Here is a 22,122-nt window from a genome sequence, read left to right as displayed (position 1 = left end):
CCCTAAGAATTCACACCCTGCCCGCCATAAAAGGCCACCTGCTAAAGAGATTTCCTGAAATTAAACAGCAATTTGGGATTCTGCGATCAGAAATGAAGAATAAACTTAACAGGGCTCTTCTTCAGGGAATATACGCATGCATTCTGGGCATAATTTAATAGTATAAATCACATTAACCACACTTCACCCATCCACTGCCCCGAATTCCATTCCAACACCTGGGAAGTAATATCCATGGATGAAGCACTTATTATCTGATAAATTTCCAAACTAGAAAAGACTCTTGTCTGGCGTTTGCAGTTATGACAGCCTATTTTTCACGAAATCTCCAAGCTCTCATATGCTAAAAATAGTCCGCATTTAAGTCAGGAAATTATGAAAAGGTAAATTAAAATTTACCAACCAAGTCTAATATTTACACTTGAAATGTTGCTAACACATCACATTGCCCATGTTTTCCCCCAGGCGGTGGGGGGAAGGGATTTGCGAAAGGAGGTTACACCGTCTGAATACAAAATTAAAAGAACAAAATCGTTGAGCACTGTTTTTACCGACTGCTGAAACTGCGGGGGAATTTTATGATCTGATCTCAACAGATTTAAGACCTTATCAAAATAGGATTTGCAGAAGCACTCACTTGGAGTAGATATGTTTATACCTTCCCTATATCAACCCAGGCTACTTCAGACAGACAGCTAGGATATGAATATGAATTTAAGCACACTTAAAAGGCAACATTAAGCCTTTGGGGCTACATTTTTAATTTCTTGCATGTCTGCTTTTTAGCAGGCGGCCATGTATTTTGATGATCATAGCTTCTGAACTCACCTTGAGCTTGAAGCACCTGTGTTTCAGAAGTTTACTTATTAGTCTTTTCAGACTATCACAATTATGGTTAGGTGAGAGATGCTGTCAGAAGGAGCCAGGTTATCAATGCACTACCCACCACCCCTCGTTGTCAGACACACCAAGTCACATAAAAGATAATTAATGACAAGATAGGCTCTACTTGTGTATAGTGTCTGTAATTCTTTCTAGCCTTTTATTTATGCTCTTACACCGCTGCAGAATTTTCCCCCCCAATTTGGTGTTTCTCTATCAGAGACAAAATAGCCTGTAATTCTCCTTGGTATGCATGTTTGGGGGAACATAGTGAGGTCCCCCCAACAAACACCTCTACAGAGAATGAATGAATGGTCCCTCCAACCTCCACAGGTCGGGGGGAGGGTCCTGAGGGAGAACCCGCTTATCACAGAGTCCCACAAAGGAGGGAGAAGGACCAATTCACGGAGCCCTACAAATTGTCCTGAGACGGTGAGGCAGATTCCCTAGAATATACCAGTGGCTCAGCTCAGGGGCACTGCATCAAAGTCTTGGTGAAAAGGGAAAGCAATTCAGGATTCTAGGAAGCAAAGCCCAGAGGACACCAAGGGCAGCAGTTCAAGACGGGGTCAGAAGGGAAACAATAAACAAGACCCTGGACTTCCTCAGTAGAACAGAAACAAATCCACTCTTCCAGGGTTCTGGAGGCAGGTCGATGGGGAGTTCAAACTCGACATGGTAGTAAAAGGAGAACCAAGTCATGGAAAAGGATGGTGACCTCCAAAGAGAAGGTCAAAGGAAGGGTCTGCAGACATACAGGGGATAGAAAAAGGGAAGAGGAGGTGTTGGTGCCCGAGCTCCCGCAGTCTGTAACTGAGGTCTCTGGGTGGGAAGGGGAGCCCCTGAGGCAGAGAAGAGGGTAAAAGATGAATGGCTTAAAAATTACTCAAGGCCAGAGCCATGAAAACCCGACATGGTCAGGTCCAAACTCAGAACTGAGCGAGGAGACAGGCAGCCCCCAGAGGGATGCTCACAGCCTCTCCTGACACCTGGACTCACACACACTGGCAGAGCAGGACTGGACCAGCCATGTCACCCTAGAAGGCTGCATCCACCTGATGCCACGTCTGTTCCACCAAACCAAAGACAAGTAGCCTAAGAAGCCTGGTACTTTGATCTGAATATGCCCCTCTCTCCCAAAATTCATATGTTGAAACATCTAAGGTGACAGCATTAAGAGGTGGGGCCTTTGAGAGGTGATGAGGTCATGAGGACGGAGCTCCTATGATGAGATTAGAGTGCTTATAAATGAGACCCCAGAGAGCTCCTCTCCCCTTCCTCCAGGTGAGGACACGGTGAGAAGACGCTGTCTATGAACCAGGAAATGGGTCCTCAATGGACACTGAATCTGCTGTTGCCTTGATCTTGGACATCCAGCCTCCAGAACTGTGAGAAATCAACGTCTCCTGTTTACAAGCCACCCAGTCTGTGGTGTTGTGTTACAGCATCCTGAATGGGTGAAGACACCCAGGAAGTCTCACGGGACTCTTATCTCCGTCCTACAATCTTAAGATTCTTTGTCTTCGTACCGCGGACGTTGAATCCTAATATGGAATTTAACCCCACGGCAGGGCATACTCCTTGTCTTAAAAGGTGAAAAGCAACTGCAATTTTGTCGGTACGCTCAACCACCTGCAGAAGCTAAACACCTCCTAGTTTCAATAAGCAGAGAGCAACAGTCCATGCGTGTTTCATTAGACAGAGACGTGCTTGGTTACGCCGGCAAGTGTATGGACAATAAATAGCACCATTAAAAGAACATAAAACAGGTTCTTAAAGTGATCGTGTTGCAGGTAATTTAATAGAGTGTATCATGTCAATTTCTGTTGGTGGGAAGTAATAAGCAATTAAAACCTGTCCTGATTCATCTTTAACTAGAAGCCTGAGAGAAAACGAGGTGTCCCCCTCTGTGCCTGTTGGCAGGCCATGTCACAGAGAGTGTGGCAGGAAGAGGAGTGAACAAAATCATCATCTCACAGCCTCGGGTGATCGAAGGCCTGGAGGGGTGATCCCCTTTCTTCATGTACCTCACACCCTCCTCTCCTTCCTTCTCCACCAGGCTCTGACCAGTAAGGAAAGGCTCATCTATGCTTCTTAAAAGACACTGGGAAGTGCTATGGACTGAATGCTTGTGTCCTTCCAAAATTAGTATGTTGAAGCCCTAATCTCTCAATACCATGGTATTTTGGGAGGTAATTAGGTTTAGATGGGGTCATGAGGGTGGGAGCCCCATGATGGGATCAGTGCCCTGGTAAAAGGAGACACCAAAGAGCTCTCTTTCAAGTGCATGCTTGCTCTCTCTCAATACCCCATAGATATAGATACAGATACAGATATAGATACATATATCTCCATGCACACATAAAGAGGAGGCCGGGAGACTTCCCTGGTGGTCTAGTGGTTAAGGCTCCATGCTTCCAATGCAGGGCGCATGGGTTTGATCCCTGATCAGGGAGTAAGATGCCACATACCGTGCAGCATGCCCAAAAGATTTAAAAAAAAAAAAAAAAAGAAGAAGAAGAGGCCAGCTGAGGACCCGGCAAGAAGGTGGCCATCTACAAATCAGGAAGAGAGCCCTCACCAGTACTCAACCATGCTGATGCCCTAATCTTGGACTTCCATCCTCCAGAACCGTGGATTTTTGTTTTTCAAGCCCCCTCCCCCAATCAATGGTATTTCGTTAAAGTAGCCTGAACTAAAACAAACAACAACTCTTTTTGAATGAGAAATAGTTCAAGTAAGAAGCATCTGAATTAGATTCAGAAACTTCTGGCTCCAGAAACTACCTACAATAGAAAGAAAAGGGGGGGAAATGGTTGACATAAAGATTATGAAGGGAAAAAATATACAAAAGAATACAGAGATAAGGATTCTTCTCAAACTTCAAAAAGTTTCATCTCTTTAGTTTCTGCAAAACCATGTCAGATTCTATCTTGCTTTCTAAACATCCAAAAATAGGAAAGTAGGTGGGGCCTCTAAATGACCCCTGACCTCAATGACCTACTTAAATTTCTTAGAAGATCAAATATAATCTTAAAACTCTGATCACAGATTGAATATTTAGAAAATACCAATCACCTGAGTAATACTTAGCAGCACAGCAAATGTATGATTATCCCCATTTTACAGATGTAAAACTGAGGTTCAAAGTAGAGTAACTTGCCCAGAAGCTTTGTAGCCAGTGACAGAAGTGGAAAGAGAGGCTGACTTGAACCCTGACTCCAAGCCCATGTTCCTTCCACTCTGTTCGGTTTCTCAAGCTCTGTTCACACGTGGACCCTTTTAAAGGAAGAAATGCTCATCCTGAACTCCACAGACCACATTCCCATGCATCTTATATCCTGGAGCCATCCTGGGTGCTGAACAAGAGATCACATCTCTACTTGCTCAGAAGCCGCCCTAACACTTCAGGGGAAAGAGGACAGTACAGTCCTCCCTGTGTGGAGGTGCCTCCACCTGGGCTCTCCCCTCCAAATTGGCTTCCAAATCCCCATCAATTATTTGGCTCCTGGAAGGTGGACTTGGCTGGTTCCTTCCTTCTGTCTAGACACACCCGAGTTTTTATTCAGTCAACTCACTCAACACATATTTACTGAGCACCTACTATGTGCTGGGAAGGGTGTCAGGGGACACAGCAGAGAATGGGTCCCGCACTTTCAGTTTCAGTGGTGAGTGAAATCCTCTCATCCAAGGTCTGGATGAAGTGGGGGCATGGTAAAGCAGCATTCCAAAAGAGGGGACACGCATAGAAAGCTCGAGGAACACAGAGAAGGCTACAGGGCAGGAAAATAAATAAATGAGGGGAGGCGTTAGGGGTACACAGCTGGAAAAACAGCTCCAGGTCTGTCTAATCATGATTTGCCTTCCATTCAGCACTGAAGAAAAGGCACCCGTGGATTCCCAGTCCTGTCCTGATAACGCCTGAATCACTAAGGACCGCGGGAAGCCACTGCCCCTCCCATGATTATTGGCATTTCACCCTCTTCCATTCCTTCACCTGGTCTTCACTGAAGCTGGACTCCACCTACCCCGGCAGCACTGCAATCTTGATGGTGGGTCGAGTGGGGCAAGGTGGCTTTGCCCCTCTTTCTAACCTCCCATTCCCCCACCCCGTGTCCTCTGATTCCACCCAAAGAAGGGATGCAGGCTTCTCGCTGGCGGACAGCATAAAAGCCAGCACCTTCTCCTCCAGTGTTTGAAGACTGACTAGCCAGCTACTTTCTGTCACCTATTTCTATACCTCTATTCACACCAAACAGTTAAGAAATACTGTGTCCCTCAAGAAGCAGAAAGAATAAGGAAAGGAAAGGAGGAGCTATGGTTACTTTTAGCAAAGGTGTTGATGTCAGCACAGCAAAGAGGGCATCGGGAGTAGGCTGACCTGGCACGGCCTCACTCTCAAAGTCCAGTCAGCCCTCCCGGCCCACAGGTCCTGAATATTCCACCTGCAGTGGGTGGAGCCTGTGGATGGAAGAAACCACAGATGTGGAGGAGCCCGCGAACGCGGAACCTGGGAAGGGGAAACCACAGGTGCAGAACACCTCCAACCCTCGAATGCAGAAGGCCAACTGTGCCGTGCTGTTTTATACAAAGGACTTGAGCATCCCTGGATTTTGGTATCCTCGGGGTCCTGGGACCAATCTCCCGTGGATACCGAGGGACGACTCTATACCCAAAGTCTCTCTTACCTGCTCTTCTCCCCAACCCTTCCAGCTCTACTTACCACCAGTCAATGATGAACACTTTTCATTTACTTAAGCGTGTTTGGGAATAAGAAAACACAGCCTAGTATTTTCTATGCAAGTGTGAAATTTTACTCCCACCTAGATTTCATTCAAGGAAAGAGCAATACCATCTAAGTTTAACAAGTCACATTGGGTTCTGAAATTAATTTACGCAAAGGATTGGGCTCTGTTCCCATGTGTAAAACCTGGGTGATTAATTGCCTTCCCGGGTGTGGTTCTGCTGAATCAGGTAGGAGAATTCAGTGTTCATCTTGTAACTACTGCATCTGAAGAACTAAGAGTCACATTTGGGGGTGTCCTTTCACCTTTTAATTTCTTCTTCCCATCCATAGCCTTTCCTGCAGACAATTTTTTTTTTGCCATTGCCATCAGAACTTATTGCTTGAAACAAAAAGTCTCCTGATGTTTTTGGTTTGACCAAGATCCATTTTAAACCTACAGTACCCCAAACTAAGTTTAGCTGCCGACAATTTCAATGTTGGGAAGATAACCTCTTGATGATGAATGCCTTTTCCAAAGTCTTCAGTGAAATGGACAATTCCAGAAAATTACTAAGGTGAGTAAACACAATTTATTCTTGTCTTGTAAAGACATCAAATTATCTACAGGAAGAGAGAGAACTCTCCTATGGAAATACTTCCTTAGCTTCTGCAGGGACACCTTCCATTCTGGCTGCTGACTATGAGTCCACGATGTCACAGGAAGGGTACACTGCACAGAACCTAAGGGCCAGTAGTAATCCTTTGCTTTGCTATAAATTTTTACACTGGCAAATATATGTTTTTCTTAACATTTATAAAGCAATTAGATACCGAGCTAAGACTTATACCCCCAACTTTCTGCACAGAGTAAATCTCTCCTGCTAGGTTATGAATCCCAACGCAAATGTGAGCTTAGATCTCTTCTCACAGAACTGACAGGCCCTTCGTTTGTCATCATATCCCCACATTACTCAGGGTATAAATGGATTTCCTGGCTGCCTCTCAAAACGTTGACGACAATAATACTAATAAAATACCATGTTCTATGTCTATATGCCTGTCAAATTCAACTCAAATGCAAACACATGACACACAGAACCAAGACGTTTTTTCAATTAAAGCCCTTGACTGACGGAAAAGGGAAATACAACGCCTCAGCTTCATGTCTTCAAGACTAACACTGGCAACTAAGATGGGAGGGAAAAAAAGTCTCTGGCAATTTTAATGAAGGAAAGAGCCAAGTCTTTGCTTCCAATAGACCTGTGAAATTGACCAAAATGAAAATCAGCAAATTTGGGAAGAAAGGAGTATTCCTTCCTTGGCGTCTTTAATTCCATACGAATCCAACATTTTTGTTCTGAAGCTACATATTGAAAGGTTGGTAAGGCCAGTCAGAGGCAGCAGGGGGAACTGGATGCAAGAGGGAGGGCACCTGGGAATTTGAATTACAGCACGTTCCTCCTACAAACTGGGTGATCTTGGACAAGTAGCTTAAACTCAGCCTCAAATTTTCTCTGCTGTAAAAGGAAATAGTCACATGAAATAGTTTTTTGGAATCAAAATAAACATCAGAGCAGATGTAAAATCACCTGGCATGTAGTAAACATTCAAGAATGGTTATTTCATAAACATTGAGATTTTTGCCCAGTTAGGTATGTCAGGAAGAATAATGCACTCTTCTACCCAATTAAGTCTCTGGAAAGTCATTTGACAAGGTATTTGAAGCTACTTAAAAGTCTATGATATGCCAGGAAAAAAAGCACGATGATTTTCTCTTTGCTATTTCCAGGTCAGGACAGATAACATAATGGTAAGCATTTGGTTTGGATATTCAGATGCGTGGATGGATGGACGGATGGATGGACGGGTGGATGGACGCATGGATGGACGGATGGATGGACGGGTGGGTGGATGGATGATGGATGCGTGGGTGGGTGGATGGGTGAACGGGCAGAAGTACAAAGACTTTAGAACCTACTTGCAAGACTATCAAATTCCTAAAGAAAAATAGAGAATATCACCAAGTCCCACTATAGTGTGTGTTTCATTTCCAAACCATTGATTGCAAAGGAACCAGATCAACTTCTCCACGGCCTCCAGCTCTGCCTTCTCATTTTTGAACGCTATTCATAGAAGTCTTGGGTTCTATTTGCTACAGAAAGTATTTGAAGTTAAAACGCTTCATATCCACAAGTACAGATGTAAAAGACACCACAGAGCTAATACATTTTCCAGAGAGACATCCAGGAAAATAATCACATCTCTTTCTAAAACGCTTGAGAGCAGCCAAAGCTCTGGCCCTTACCTGAAGGTGGGTCCATTCTGTATTTATTCTCTTGACACCAACCAACTGGTCGAAGTCTGTAATCCAAGTAAAACAACCACTGGTCATAGGATTCAGTGTCCTCCAATCCCACATAGCGAAGGCGTAATCTTCCTCCAACATTCTCAATCACACTAACTATCCAGTACTGAAAAGGGCTCTGAGAATCCTGGAGCTCTATTAAGGAATCAACTGTAATGAGGTCTATAGGGCCTTTCCCTCGCAGAGGCTGTTTAAACAGAAGCAAAACTCCTTATTTTAAACTTTATTTTAAGGTTCTCATGGAAACAGATGACAGCAGAAGATAATATTTTTTCACACCATCATCCAAGCTACTGGCAAACAGTCTGGTGTTTCCCTCCACCCCACTGCCCCCGCCCTCCCCTCCCCTCCCCTCCCCTCCTGCACACACATCCATTATACCCGACTCTGTATCCAACAACAAAGCCACAAGTAAATAGAAAATGACAGTTTGTGCTAAGCTCTCACCAAACAAATCACCCTTCCCAGATAAAACTGCATTTGTGAGGAACAAGGGTGCTTTTAAGAAGCGTTACACCAAATTTGCCTCGAGCTAGAAAACATGCGGTAGCGAAATGTCTGCTCTTCCCATAGACGGACACATCTGATATGGGGCGATCAATTTATACCTTGACTCAGCAGACGTTTATCTTACGATGGCCCCGCTCTCATAAGCGGGACACTCTCGTACTTTGATTACGTGAGTAATGCATGAATATGTGTAGAGGACATTTTTGATGAATGCCTAATACACATTAATAATCAGCTAAATTAGACTATTGTGTAATTTGTACACTTAACCCCATAGTTGGTTTACAAAATATATATAACACCTGCCCCGTTTAAGCAACCTTCTTAGTACATGTTTGCATAGGAAAAGGGTGTTTGTTCAGCCAGCCTTGCAGGCAAATATGTTTAAAAAATTTAACAGAGTAAAACAGTTTGTCCTTTTGAAAGGGTGAACAATCATCATTTTGATTTGTCAACCAAACAATTAAATTAGTAGCTACTGAGATACAAAACTACCTGAGGCAAAAATCATCACAAAACAAAACCAGATGACTATATATTAGACCGTGGTGTTCCAAAGTATCAATATCATTTATGACAGGTGAGAAATTTATGGTTAATGTTAAGAGAATAATGAGATTGTCAAAATCCACACTGTATTCTTGGTCATTCATTGTGTTCTCCCCTTTATCGGGGGCATTCTTCAAACAGATTTGGTGACTCAATAATTATTTATAACAGTACATTTCTCTTCCTGTTCTAGAATGTAAATATTAAGATGTTTTATGATAAAATCATTTTCATATCACCATCAAGATTGCAGATTAAACTGTTTTTACTTCAGTACCTTAGAATGACCTTAACCGTATTTAAATATGGTTAGCCATTTCTATTACTTAACGTGTATGTGTTTAAATTTCGGTATAATGCATCCAGAATACAATAGTTAATGGAACCATTTATCAATACACTTTGAGACTACACCCCAGCACATATACGCTTAGTCATCACCTCTACAAAACAGTTATTCTACAGGATTTTATATACATTCGCTAACATAAGATAGAGTCTTAAACATATAGGATAGTGGATACTTATCCTAACATGTTATTATTTTAAAATGTGTTCATATAAAAGCAAATTTTCCACTTATTGATTGGACCAAAGGTGAAGATTCTTCAGTGCCATTAGAATCAGTAACCTAAGTAATTTGGGAAAAGACAGGAAGTTACGCTATTTGGACACCGATATCCGTGTGGACGCGTGTACCCGCAGAAGGATATATGCAAAGGTGCTGTTAGGTGTGAGCTCATGTAACTGTGCTGCTTCAGACAGAGAATAGCTGGATAACAATACATACACCTTCTAGGAGGCTGGCTGGGGCCGTCCGGGAACCAGTCAAATCACGAATGAGAAATTCCGTCCAGTCCGTGTACTTCTCTTTGATTGCTGGTGAGACAAAGGAGAGAGAGAAAAAAAAAAACACCCTTCAACAAATCAGTGGAGCTTTCAACATGTTAAAATCCCAGCACTTTTCTGTACACATGTGTTCTTTCATGATTTTTCTTCGTTTTAAATGCTGTGCTTAAATGAAGTACTAAAATGGCAACAACGAATCTGTCAGCGGTGGGTGACTTCACACCTACCACGTGCCTAGATTTTGCTGGGCACCAAGGAGATGAAAGAATGTGAAGCCCTGAAGTCTTATCATCTGTTCAGAAACTTCTGTAAACAACAAAGAAGAGGGACTTCCCTGATAGTCCAGTGGTTAGGACTCCGCGCTTCCAATGAGCGGGGGAGGGTTCAAGCCCTGGTCGGGGAGCTAAGATCCCGCATGCCGCGCGGCGCAGCCCCAAAAAAGAAAATTAATTAATGAATTAACTAACCATTAAGAACAAAATTATTTTTAAAAAACCTAGAAAATATTCCAAAGCACAGAATTTAGGAGGTTCCAAGAAGAAACAGCTCCAGGAGGGTGCTTTATTTATTTCCAGGTGGGGAAATAAAGCCAGGCTCTGAATTATATAAAAGGTTTATTATACAGGCAGAGAAGAGGAAGAAGGGATTTGCAGGCTGAGAGGAACAGCATATGCTAATGAGAGTGACGGAGGGAGGAAATGGAGAAAGTGCAGTCCTCGGACACACGGCCCGGCCTGAGCACAGAGCATTGGGAAATAATGGAATAAAACGGTGGACAGCCCAGAAAGCCAGCACACACGTTTAATAAACAGGAAATCTATGCGTAAGATGAATCTGAAAATAGCATAAAGGCTTGAAGGGAAACAAAGGAAGCTGACGGCAGAGAAGCCAAGGTAGAGGCTGCTGTCTGGGGCCCCAAACAGCGGTGTGAGAGTACTGCATCTGAGACATCTTTTGCAAAAGAAATATCGTCCTTTGGGAGCCAGCATTCTACAAGTGCTTCAAACCCAAGACTTGAGAAGGATGTAACTTTCTTGCCGTAGCTCCCAGGCTACAGATGTTCCAAAGCTAAGGTTACATCCACCCCCGGGAGAGGCCCCAAGCCTTCTCAGGGCACCAGAGGATTCACAACCTCGGCCACATGAGAACAGCACACTGGCCCAGACTCCCATCCACCCACTGTGATTCCGACCTTCACATCCCATGAAGCCCAGACACTGCCCAGGGTACCACGTTCAATACATAGCCTCTGTGAAAGGTTCGAGACTCAAGCAGTTCATAGATTGTTTAGGTTCTTTCAAAGCAGGATGCAACCATTTCTAGCTCAAACCTAAAGGAACAGAGTTATTACCCAAGGGAAATAGGCCACACCGGTGGTGGGAAAAGCAAGCTCACGGTGTGGCGAAGACCCGGACTCTGAGCTGGGCTCTGCCATCACTGGCTACATGACTTTGAGTAATTCACCCAATTTCTCTTGGACTCTTTCCTCTAGTGCTACAACATTTTGCTTGTGTGATGCTATAAGAATTAAAGAAGATACACCCGTCAGAAAAATATAACCATACCTGGCACATCTATGCAATTAATAAATAACAACTCTAGTTTTGTTATAAGTATATACTGAGTTATTACACATTCTCACCAGATATTTTTTATTGATTCCCACAAACTGCAGATGGAAACTTTCAACATGCTTTGGCAGAACTGCCAACAGCTTAGGGAACAGTGGCAGCAACCTGCTATTTCAATCACTGACCTGCAGCTCAGTCAATATCTCCCACCATCACCCATTAATGATCATAAGACCAAGAGAAACATGAAAATGGAAGGGACTCAAGCAAGACGAAAGGGATTTGGGCAAAGTTGGAAAGCCCAGCTTTGGGTGGGACAACAATGTCCTAGACCTGGACCCACTCAGCAAAGAGCAATCCACCTCTTCAACATCTCTTCCTACTCGGGATTTTTTTCCTCAAATAAAATACCATCTTCTACATACATACTTATAAGAAAATGCATATATTTGGGGCAAAAAACTGTGTTATTGGATCCTTTTCCATCATTAGCAAGTGTAGCAAACATTTTTCAATGCTACACCCATTCCTATTTCCTATGGACTGAATGTTTGTGTCACCTCCAAAATTCATTTGTGGAATCCTAATGCCCAATGTAACTGCGTTAGGAGATGGGACCTTGGGGACGTGATTAGAATTAAATAAGTTCATGAGACTGAAGCCCTCATAAGTGGGATTAGTAACCTCATCAAAGAGACCCACCTCGCCCCTTCTTCCCTGTGAGGACACAGCGAGATGTCTGTCTGTGAACCGGGAGGCTGGTCCCCACCAGACATGGGGTCTGCCTGTATCTTGATCTTGGACTTGGATCCAGCCCCCAGAACCGTGGGAAATAAATTTCCACTGTTTACAAGCTGCCCAGTATTTTTGTTACCGCAGCCCGAATGCACTAAGACAGCTCTGCTGCTTGCCTAAGGTGACTGAGAAGACCAAAGCAATGGAATACCAGATAAATTAATTAAAATTTGTATTTATCTTTCACTTTACAAAGCCTTTTAATTTACTTTGTATCTTTTGATCATCCTAATAATGCTATGAGGGGGCTGTTTTTAACTAACTTTCGCCCAAGTTCACTGGAAAAACAAGGGCAGAGCCAGCCTCAAACTCGAGTTTGCAGATGCCAAACTTATAAGGAGTCTTTCCACTAGCATCTAAGATTCTCAAAGCTTTTGCATACAGAGAGATCAACCATCTAAATTGCAGGCATGACAGAGATAATATGAAAATGACTGCTTAAGAAAAGTTTCAAGATTAGGACAAAATGTACAACAGCACCCAATAAATATGCATTTCATTTTTTATTCCAAAAGGGTGACAATTAGCACAGTCGAGGGAAACATGGTCCTGTGACTGACAGAATTTATGTCTACATCCCCTATGAGAAGAAAACTCAGTTTTTCATTTAAGGGTTGTTTCTAACATCCATGTAATCAAAGTTAAATTAGAATTTCTGAAATATGTATGCACCCTGTGAAGACACTGTGCAGTGTTGAGATTTAAACAGTCTGAGTCACAGCAAGAGAACACTGGAGATGGCTGTGAAATTTACATATCCGGGGCCCTGCACTCCAAAGGTCCTGTAACTGTCCATTAATATGCTTTTGCACGAGGCTCTGAAGCAAGCTTTTATTTGCCACAGAATATCTAGACAAATGGCTCTCCATGGAAAAATGTATCTTAGCTACAAAAGGTACACCAATCATTTTAGGTTAGAAAGTAGAAAGAAAACGGTTCTCAGGAACTGTGCTAATTTTAGAACAACTATTTCAGTGGACATTTAGTTCTCAAAACTCTCAATTTTCAAATGGAAAAATCTATGACAAGAAGTACTGCCATATATACAAAACTATGCCCGATGAATTTGCAATTCCCAGGCAATGCGTTTGTTTCAGACCATATTCAATTCAGTTACATTCGAGTACAATAAAAACTGCCCAGAAAGCCGAGAATTCATTGCAATACAAGCTGACCTGTAATTTTCCACATATAAATTTCTAACTAAAAAACTTTTAACTATGAATTTTAATTTACTACAGAACATCTCTCTTCAAAGACTCAAAATCAAGGCGTATGAATGTAAGAAAAATCTCTCTCAAATGTAAACCAATTGCTTGCCCTATGGTCCTTATCTTTTTCTTCAAATGATCCGCACATTAAATCTCAGAAAACTTAACACGCAACTTAACTACAGTAAATGTGAACTTTACAGCAAGAAAGAAATGAATTAAACTGGAGGAAATCCGCAACTTTAGGTGGATAAAAGTGTATCCACAACTTGGTAATCATTTTCCCATTTCTTTAAATTATAGAGAGCATCTCCTGGAAGTCCATAAGAAGAATAAAATCTGGATCTTTCTACAACGTTCTCATGAACATGTTTTCAAGGTTCTACTCAGTTATAACATTATATAAACAGTCAACTTCTCTTTTTTAAAAGTCCCAGTTACATTTTTCATTTTCATACCTCATTTTGGAGAGGTACCCACATCTCACCTAAGGAAGCCATCGTGAACTTGAGTTTCAGAAAAAGGAACCCCCCCACACACACACACACACTCTATTTATGAAGACATTTTAGATGACCTCCAAATCCTACAACTGCTTTATTAGAGAGCTGTCTATAATAGGAATTCCAAATGAAAGGCAGAAGATTACCATCATTTTTTCAGAATTTGGGAAACCACCACTCTTGGTGGATTTCCAGCCCCACTGACCACATGTAAACATAAAGTAATTCACCATTTCTCAAGGATACTGTTTCCTATGGACATTGGTCTGAGGGAACACAAAGTCACCCATCCGAGCTGCCCATTCAGGCAGATCCCGAACACTGAGACCTGGGCTGGGGTCAGATGGACACACTTACCTCTCCTTCCCTGTCACCACATAGAAAAGACAGGTCCATGGAGAAGTCGGCTGTATCATGCCTTTCTGCTCATTTGAAAGACGGGGAGAACAACTACCATGAACAGTGAGGCCACTTTCACTCAAACACACTGTGGGTAAAAGGAAAGTCACATTCCTTACAATCCTAGAGTTTAAACAGGGGTATTTTGTTCTTCTTTCTGGCCATTTGCTCAACTTGAATCCATTGTATCAGTCATGTTCTTAATTTGTAATGGTTCTTTCTCGCTCTTTGGTTGTTCCTTTCTTCTAAACATTTTTCTTACCAGATGCCATTTTTCAAAACCCCTCATTACAGTAATTAGAGGATGTTCTCCTCTTCTGCGCCCTGGATCCTCTGATTCTTATGGGATTTTTTGTTTTTTTATCTGCCTCTTTCTCTCCTGTATCAGAGGCTCTCCTGGAGTGACTGGTGGCCACTCAGTCACTGGTGGTGCATCATACTTAAATTGGACACTAGAGAAAGCCTGAAAGTGAGAGTCGTGTCCTGGAACAGAGGTTTTTGACTCAGAGTGGGCACTAAGCAACTCCCCTCTGTGAAGCAAACTCCCAAACTAGATTCCCTGCTTCTCCCCGGTCAGTTCTGCCCATTTCTTCAGAGGTGAGCTTGAGGGAGGAGCCTGTGGATTCTGGTCCTTGGTTGTACCAAAGGGGTAGGTGAGACAGAGCCTGGGAGGTGTTCCAATTACAAGCATCCCGTTCAATCCTGTGCTTCTCAGCGCCACGGGGGACTCCCACCCACCGGGCATTCAATCCAAAGTCCGGTGCCTGTGGGGGATCCCAGGGCCCCCTCAGCTGCAGCCCGCACGTGTGTCCAGGGCTGCGGCAGCCCCTACCAAGCATCAGCAGTCACCAAGCCTTCATCAGTTCTCAGGCCACCAGAAACATGAAATTTCCTTTCTGCGCTGGTGCCTCTGCAATTCTTTCTGTTGCTGGTTTATGTATTTGTTATTCCTTTACTATCACTTTAATGGGGTTTCTGGAGGAAGAAGAGATAAATAAGACTGTTCAATCCACAGCTACTCCCAGCTCCCCAGAGAACTGGGCCGTTACAAAATGTGAGGCAGCAAGCCTTTGACTTATCGGGAAAAGATTCTTTAACACAGAGTTTGCTAAAGAAATGAGGCAACAGAGAATCTTGAATTATAAATGGAAGCACTTACACATACTATTAAGAATAAAAGACTGTAGAGTTCTCTCCCTTGGAGATTTTTAAAGGAAAGAATCTGTACTAATATTTCACATAGGGTTCAAATTAAATTGTTCCTACAAACAAGAGAATAGATCATAAAATGATTGGAGAGGACTGATAAGCTCCTACTAAGTGCAATGGACCACATTACATACTATTGGGGTTCAAACATATAGACAGAAGTATTTCTGTCTTTAATAATAAATACAGCCTCAATTAAGATATAACTTGTGAAGAATGTCATAAAAATCATATATACGTGCACAAAAATACACACACACATACACACACATTCCTTAGAACTTACACAGAATGGAGGAAAAGTTTCAATTCAAAGTTTCAGACCTCTTTCCATTATATAAATATACTTGTATAATTACAAAAAGAAATATTATTATTTTGCTCCAAAGAACAGAATTCAACAAAGAAATTATCTAAGAATTGTTGGAAGCAAATGATGGAGACAATGATAACCTTAGGTTGAAACAGAAAAAATAAGTTGACCTCAGAATATTCTACATAATTAGAACGTTTAACACTCATGCCATACTCATTAAAACCTTGGTCAGTATTTCTGCATAAATGATTTAATTTATCCCTTAAAAAGAAAGGCCTTTGCTACTTAATATTCTACACATTGCTTAGAGATTTCCTCAATATTGGGAATAGATAAGAAGTTATCTTTTGTTGAAACTAGCTTATCATGGGGTCAGATGTGACTTTTAATGGCAGCTACTTCATTGGATGGTTGTATGGATTAAATGAGAAAATAAATATAAGCTTCCTAGCAGTTATTACTCAAGTGGTAAAGTATCAACCCTTGTAAAAAGTGAAGCATTCTTTGATAATGTAGCCAATCATTCCTTCTTCAGTGCATTCCAATGTTTGTATAACATACTAAGTTTTCTTTCAGAAGAACATATATGAAATGTCTCCAAGTGATGTTTTAACTACAGGCTAACAATTTCTTGCAATCCAAATTTAACTTTGAATAAACCTGTACACCAAATCAATGGATACAAAATGATGGCCATGAGTATAAAATCACATATTAATATTTTATTAATTTGAAAAATTATAATTAGAATAAAAATTCCTTCCAGAATTTTCAAAAAAGGGTGACTTTTTTGCCTTCTAATCTCTTACCCACCTCTCCCTAACTTGGATGTCAATGCTAATTTTGCCATCACGATCACATCACGAAACATTGACAAACTGGCACAGAAAATAATAATAATCTCGGATGAACCTAGAGATGATCATACTAAGTGAAGCAAGTGAGAGAAAGACAAATATCATATGATACCACTTACATGTGGAATCTAAAAGAAATGTATTAACATATACATACTACTATATATAAAATAATCAACAAGGACCTACTGTATAGCACAGGGAACTCCACTCAATATTTTCTAATAACCTACAAGGGAAAAGAATCTGAAAAAGAACAGATATGTATATAGGTGTAACTGAATCACTATGCTGTACATCTGAAACCAACACAAGACTGTAAATCAACTATACTTCAATAAAAATTTTTAAAAATTATAATCTACCTCATGGAAAATAATTCCCAGTATAAACCATTATGGGAATCCAATTCACTTTTATCTTCTATTCCTGCTTCTTCACATTATTATAAAATTGATCACCTGCTATATGGTAGTGAAATGCAATCTCTCTGGTTAAACTTAGAAATAATAGTCTTAACACAATATACAGGATACCCCATGCACAAAGATCATTATTGGAGACAGTAACTTGCTGGTATTTTTTAGGAGAACGAGATCAGTTGTGAATAGATGAGACAGTGCTTACATCAATATGAATGTTTTACACACAGCTATTTATACATAATTTTAAACTGACACAACAGAGCACACTATAGTTCCTAAAGTCTATCGTACATTTCCTCCACATCCAAATCAAACTTCTGTTCTTTATGTTATGCACAAAAGTACACAGAAACAAGTAAAACAGCACACTTGAGATAATCACAGAACTCAGCATTCATTCAAACCAGATGTCATGACCCCTATACTCCAAATCTGGCTTAAGCAGCTGCTCTGCAACTTCACTTCTCGGTTAAATTATTCCTACAACTTATGCAAGTCGCAACTTACTGAAGAATGAATTGATTCTAATAAGCTCTTCTTGTATTTTATTTTGCCTGTTTAAGTAAGGCAAGTACCTCCCTACATATCTATTTTCAGGAATGGATTGTTGAGGGGATTTGGTGGGATTACATAATATTTGGAGGAGCAGCACGGAATGTCCCTGTCAGGGACACACAAGAAGTGAAGTGGCGCTTTCCTTAAGGGATCCACTATGCCTGTTCTGCTTCCTTTAAAACCACCCACTTCCAAACCAACAAGGACCTACTGTCTAGCACAAGGAACTCTACTCTTTATTCCTATATGTAATATAGGAATAACTTATATGGGAAAAGAAAATGAGAAAGAATAGATATATATGTAGGTATAACTGAATCACTTTGCTGTACACTTGAAACTAAACTAAACATTGTAAATCAACTCTACTCCAATAAAATTTTTAAAAATCCACTCACTCCCAATCTTGCCCAGCCCAGGTCCACACACTCTGAGTCCTTCAACCTTCCCATCCTCTGTCCCACAAGTTCTGGAATCACTCATCCCTTTTTTTTTTTTTTTTTTTTTTTTTTTTAAAAAAAAAGCCCTCGAACTCACTTGTCTGACAATTTCCTACCTCCCTGCTCCCCTCCAAAACCAAACTTAGCAAAGAAGACTTAACTCTTCAGTCACTGTTCAGCCCCATCAACCTCACCCCCCAGAACTTCCACCAAGAAGAGAATGATCAACTGTGTCAATCGCTGCTGATAGGACAAGGAAGAGTAAGGCTGAGATTAGGCCACTAAATTTTTTTTTTTTTTTTTTGCGGTATGCGGGCCTCTCACTGCTGTGGCCTCTCCTGTTGCGGAGCACAGGCTCCGGACGCACAGGCTCAGCGGCCATGGCTCACGGGCCCAGCCACTCCGCGGCATGTGGGATCTTCCCGGACCAGGGCACGAACCCGTGTCCCCTGCATCGGCAGGTGGACTCTCAACCACTGCCCCACCAGGGAAGGCCCTAGGCCATTAAATTTTACAGGAGACATTCCATAGGATCAATTCCTGGGAGTAAAAGAGCAAAGGATTTACTAGATATCAGCAAACTGTCCTCCAAAATTATGCTTGCAATTTGAACAATGACCATGAGTATATAAAATTTCCCATTTCCCCCCATTCTTGCCAGTATTTTTTTTTTTTTTTTTTTTTTTTTTTTTTTATGCGTTACGCGGGCCTCTCACTGTTGTGGCCTCTCCCGTTGCGGAGGACAGGCTCCGGACGCGCAGGCTCAGCGGCCATGGCTCACGGGCCCAGCCGCTCCGCGGCATGTGGGATCCTCCCAGACCGGGGCACGAACCCGTGTCCCCTGCATCGGCAGGCAGACTCTCAACCACTGCGCCACCAGGGAAGCCCTTGCCAGTATTTTATATTCTCAGACTTCTCTGATTTTGTTAACAATCTCAACCATACGAAACTGATTTTTTGGTTTTCACTTTATTGATATCAGGGAGGCTTAGTATCAAAAAAACATGATGACAATTCAGATTTCTTTTCTGGGAACTTACTCTTCATGTATTTTTCTATAGAGATACCTTTTTTTTTTTTTAATGCCAATTTGTAGGAGCTCTTTATTTATGGTAGATGTTAATTCTTCATTAGATATAGCAGAGGTCTTAACTTTGTATATCATATTCAACATGAGCCTTTTAAAACAAGGCATGAGATCATGTCCAGACACTGAATCTTGGAATAAATTTCTAACTCCTAAGCCAGGCTCAACACCCCACATCACTGGGGCCACTCCACTCTTCTTCCCTTTGCTCTCTATGCTGGTTTTCTCTAAACCCACCTCTTCCAAAGGGCTGCATTAGGGCTCTGCACATCCTCTTCCTTCTTCATAGAAACACTTTCCCCCATCTCGCCCCAACCAACCCCTCCTCATCTCACATCCTCCCTGATCTTCCCTAATTTCCATGATAAACTGTGTTCTCTTCTGGAATCCCACATTCTTTCCCTTCCTAGACTTAGTACAATTTATAATGACATGTTCATACTCATTTGTGTAATGAGTCCCTGCCTGATGACTCCGTGAGCCTAGGAATCATCATATCACTGCCTTACTACTATATACCTGTACCTATAACAACTGCACATAGTAGGTGTTTAATAAAATTTTATCACAGGAGGGAAGGTCTGACAGATTAGATGGTTTTATAAATTGTGTGTTTTTTAACTAATCTTTGGATGAAAGAGAACTTGTTGAATTCAGATTAGGAACTACCGTTACCATGGATATTACACAGACCTTTCGATAAAATATGATTTAGCACCATAGTACACAAGCATTCATAAAGGAACTGCCATTGCTTTTTGTTTCTTCTTTTATTGGGTTGGCCAAAAAGTTCGTGCGGGGTTTCGCAACATCTTACGGAAAACCCAAAAGAAAGTTTTGGCCAACCCAATATTTGCCTGGCTCGTAACTGCTTACATATGATGTAAGTTACTGTTTAAGATTTTAGTTTCGGCACACATAACCCAGAAAGCGAGAGATCATTCATTTAATTGAGTCAGCATTAAACACCTTATGAGATAGGACAGAAATTTAGTGTTTCTCTTGAGTTCTCCTTCTGGGTGAGTACATGGTATTACTGCATTAGGCAACACTGATACTGTTCATTTCAGACAAGGGCATCACCCAGAGATTAAAGAAACACAAGGTACTATATATCCATAGCTTAATCTCCAAGGGACCAACTGCTTTCTCTGAAGTTCCCCAGGACCTCTGAGCCCAATAAACAGCCATAATTAACAAAACAAAAGCCATAAAGATAAGAACTATTTATGACATTCTCAAGGTATAACTTATATTACTCTGCATCATATCTTTAGGAGCCTAGAAGATAAACAGCCTCTAAAACTATTAGAAGAAATTTAAAACCTTATCACTGTTTGCTGGTTAAAGACTTTTATCCAATAAAACATGGAATTTCTCTCATTCTTGCACACTTCCCTTCAATTATTCTCTAGCTGTCAGTCTCACTTTATAGACATTTCTGCTATTGCTTTAAACATTTCCCTGTTTTTAAAGAATACCCTTCCAAAGAGTCAGCAACTATTTTTTCTCTCTACTAGGAAAAATTTCCTACAGGTCTTTTATTGGCTATCACTGCAGGGAAACAGTCAAGACTGAATTGACATATCACAAAGGTCCAGGGCTCTGAATTCAATGGAATAAGACAATTGTTTGTTAAAGATTTTATTTTCATCGGTATATCTCTCTCCCGCATACATGACTTATTTCTTTCTGTAAAGTTACCTTCTTTGCTGCAGCTAAATAGTTTCCATTCAAATTTTCCCCAATGATCCACTTAGGGGAATGTTTTAAAAAGAAAGAAAGCAGCTTGCAAAAACATTTAAATCCATATGCCCTTTGTATATATGTAATTACATGAATCAGTCTGTTTTTCAACAGCTTTCACATTACTGTCCGTGATGGTTAATTTTATGTGTTGACTTGGCTGGACCACAGTGCCCAGATATTTGGTCCAACATTATCCTGTTAACAAGAGGATGTTTTGGGATGAGATTTACATTTAAACTGGTGGACTTTTGAGTAAAGCAGATTGCCCTCCTTAAATGTGGTGGGCCTCGTCCAATCAGTTGAAGGCTCAGATAGAACAAAAGACTGACCTCCCCTGAGCAAAAGGGAATTATGATGAAATCAGAGGAGAACTAAATAAATGAACAGATATTCTTGTTCATGGATAAGAAGACTCAATTTTACCAAGATGTCAGTTCTTGCAATCTTGCTCTACAGATTCAATGCAATGCAAATCAAAACCCCAGCAAGTTATTTTGTGGATATTGAAAAACTGACTCTAACATGTATGCAGAGAGGCAAAAAACCCAGAACGGCCAATACAGTAATACAATATTGAAGGAGAACAAAGTGGGAGGTCTGAGACTACGTGACTTCAAGACTTACTATGAAGCTACTGTAATCAAGACAGTGCAGTACTGTCAAAAGAACAGAAAAATAGATCAATGGAACAGAACAGAGAGCCCAGAAATAGACATACATATATAGAGTCAGCTGATCTTTGACAAAGGAGAAAAGGCAATACAATGGAGCAAAAATAGCTTCTCAGCAAATAATGCTGAAACAACTGGACACCTACCCGCAAAAAACGATACTATACACAGACCTCACACAAAAAATTACCCTTCACAAAAATTAACTCAGGACTTCCCTGGTGGCACAGTGGTTAAGAATCTGTCTGCCAATGAAGGGGACATGGGTTCAATCCCTGGTCTGGGAAGATCCCACATGCCGCAGAGCAGCTAAGCCTGTGCACCACAACTACTGAGCCCGTGCGCCACAACTACTGAAGCCCACGTGCCTAGAGCCCATGCTCTGCAACAAGAGAAGCCACCGCAATGAGAAGCCCATGCACCACAACAAAGAGCAGCCCCCGCTCACTGCAA

At 41.5% G+C, this 22,122-nt stretch overlaps 1 protein-coding gene across 4 annotated transcripts in view; it reads right to left on the bottom strand.

Annotated features, from left to right (window-relative positions):
- SFMBT2 (Scm like with four mbt domains 2) overlaps nucleotides 1–22,122 on the bottom strand; it is a 213,189-nt gene that overhangs the window by 103,571 nt on the left and 87,496 nt on the right. For all 4 annotated transcript variants that reach the window (XM_032623494.1, XM_032623493.1, XM_032623495.1 and 1 more), the window contains 2 exons: nucleotides 9,823–9,911; nucleotides 7,914–8,160 (listed from right to left, as the gene is read on the bottom strand). In XM_032623494.1, the coding sequence (XP_032479385.1) occupies nucleotides 7,914–8,160; nucleotides 9,823–9,911 (336 nt within the window). The remainder of the gene's footprint in view (nucleotides 1–7,913; nucleotides 8,161–9,822; nucleotides 9,912–22,122) is intronic.

The sequence above is a fragment of the Phocoena sinus genome, chromosome 2, assembly GCF_008692025.1.
Source record: "Phocoena sinus isolate mPhoSin1 chromosome 2, mPhoSin1.pri, whole genome shotgun sequence".
Lineage (NCBI taxonomy): Eukaryota > Metazoa > Chordata > Mammalia > Artiodactyla > Phocoenidae > Phocoena > Phocoena sinus.
Note: the sequence above shows the minus strand (reverse complement) of the source record. Positions and strands in the feature narration are given on the sequence as shown.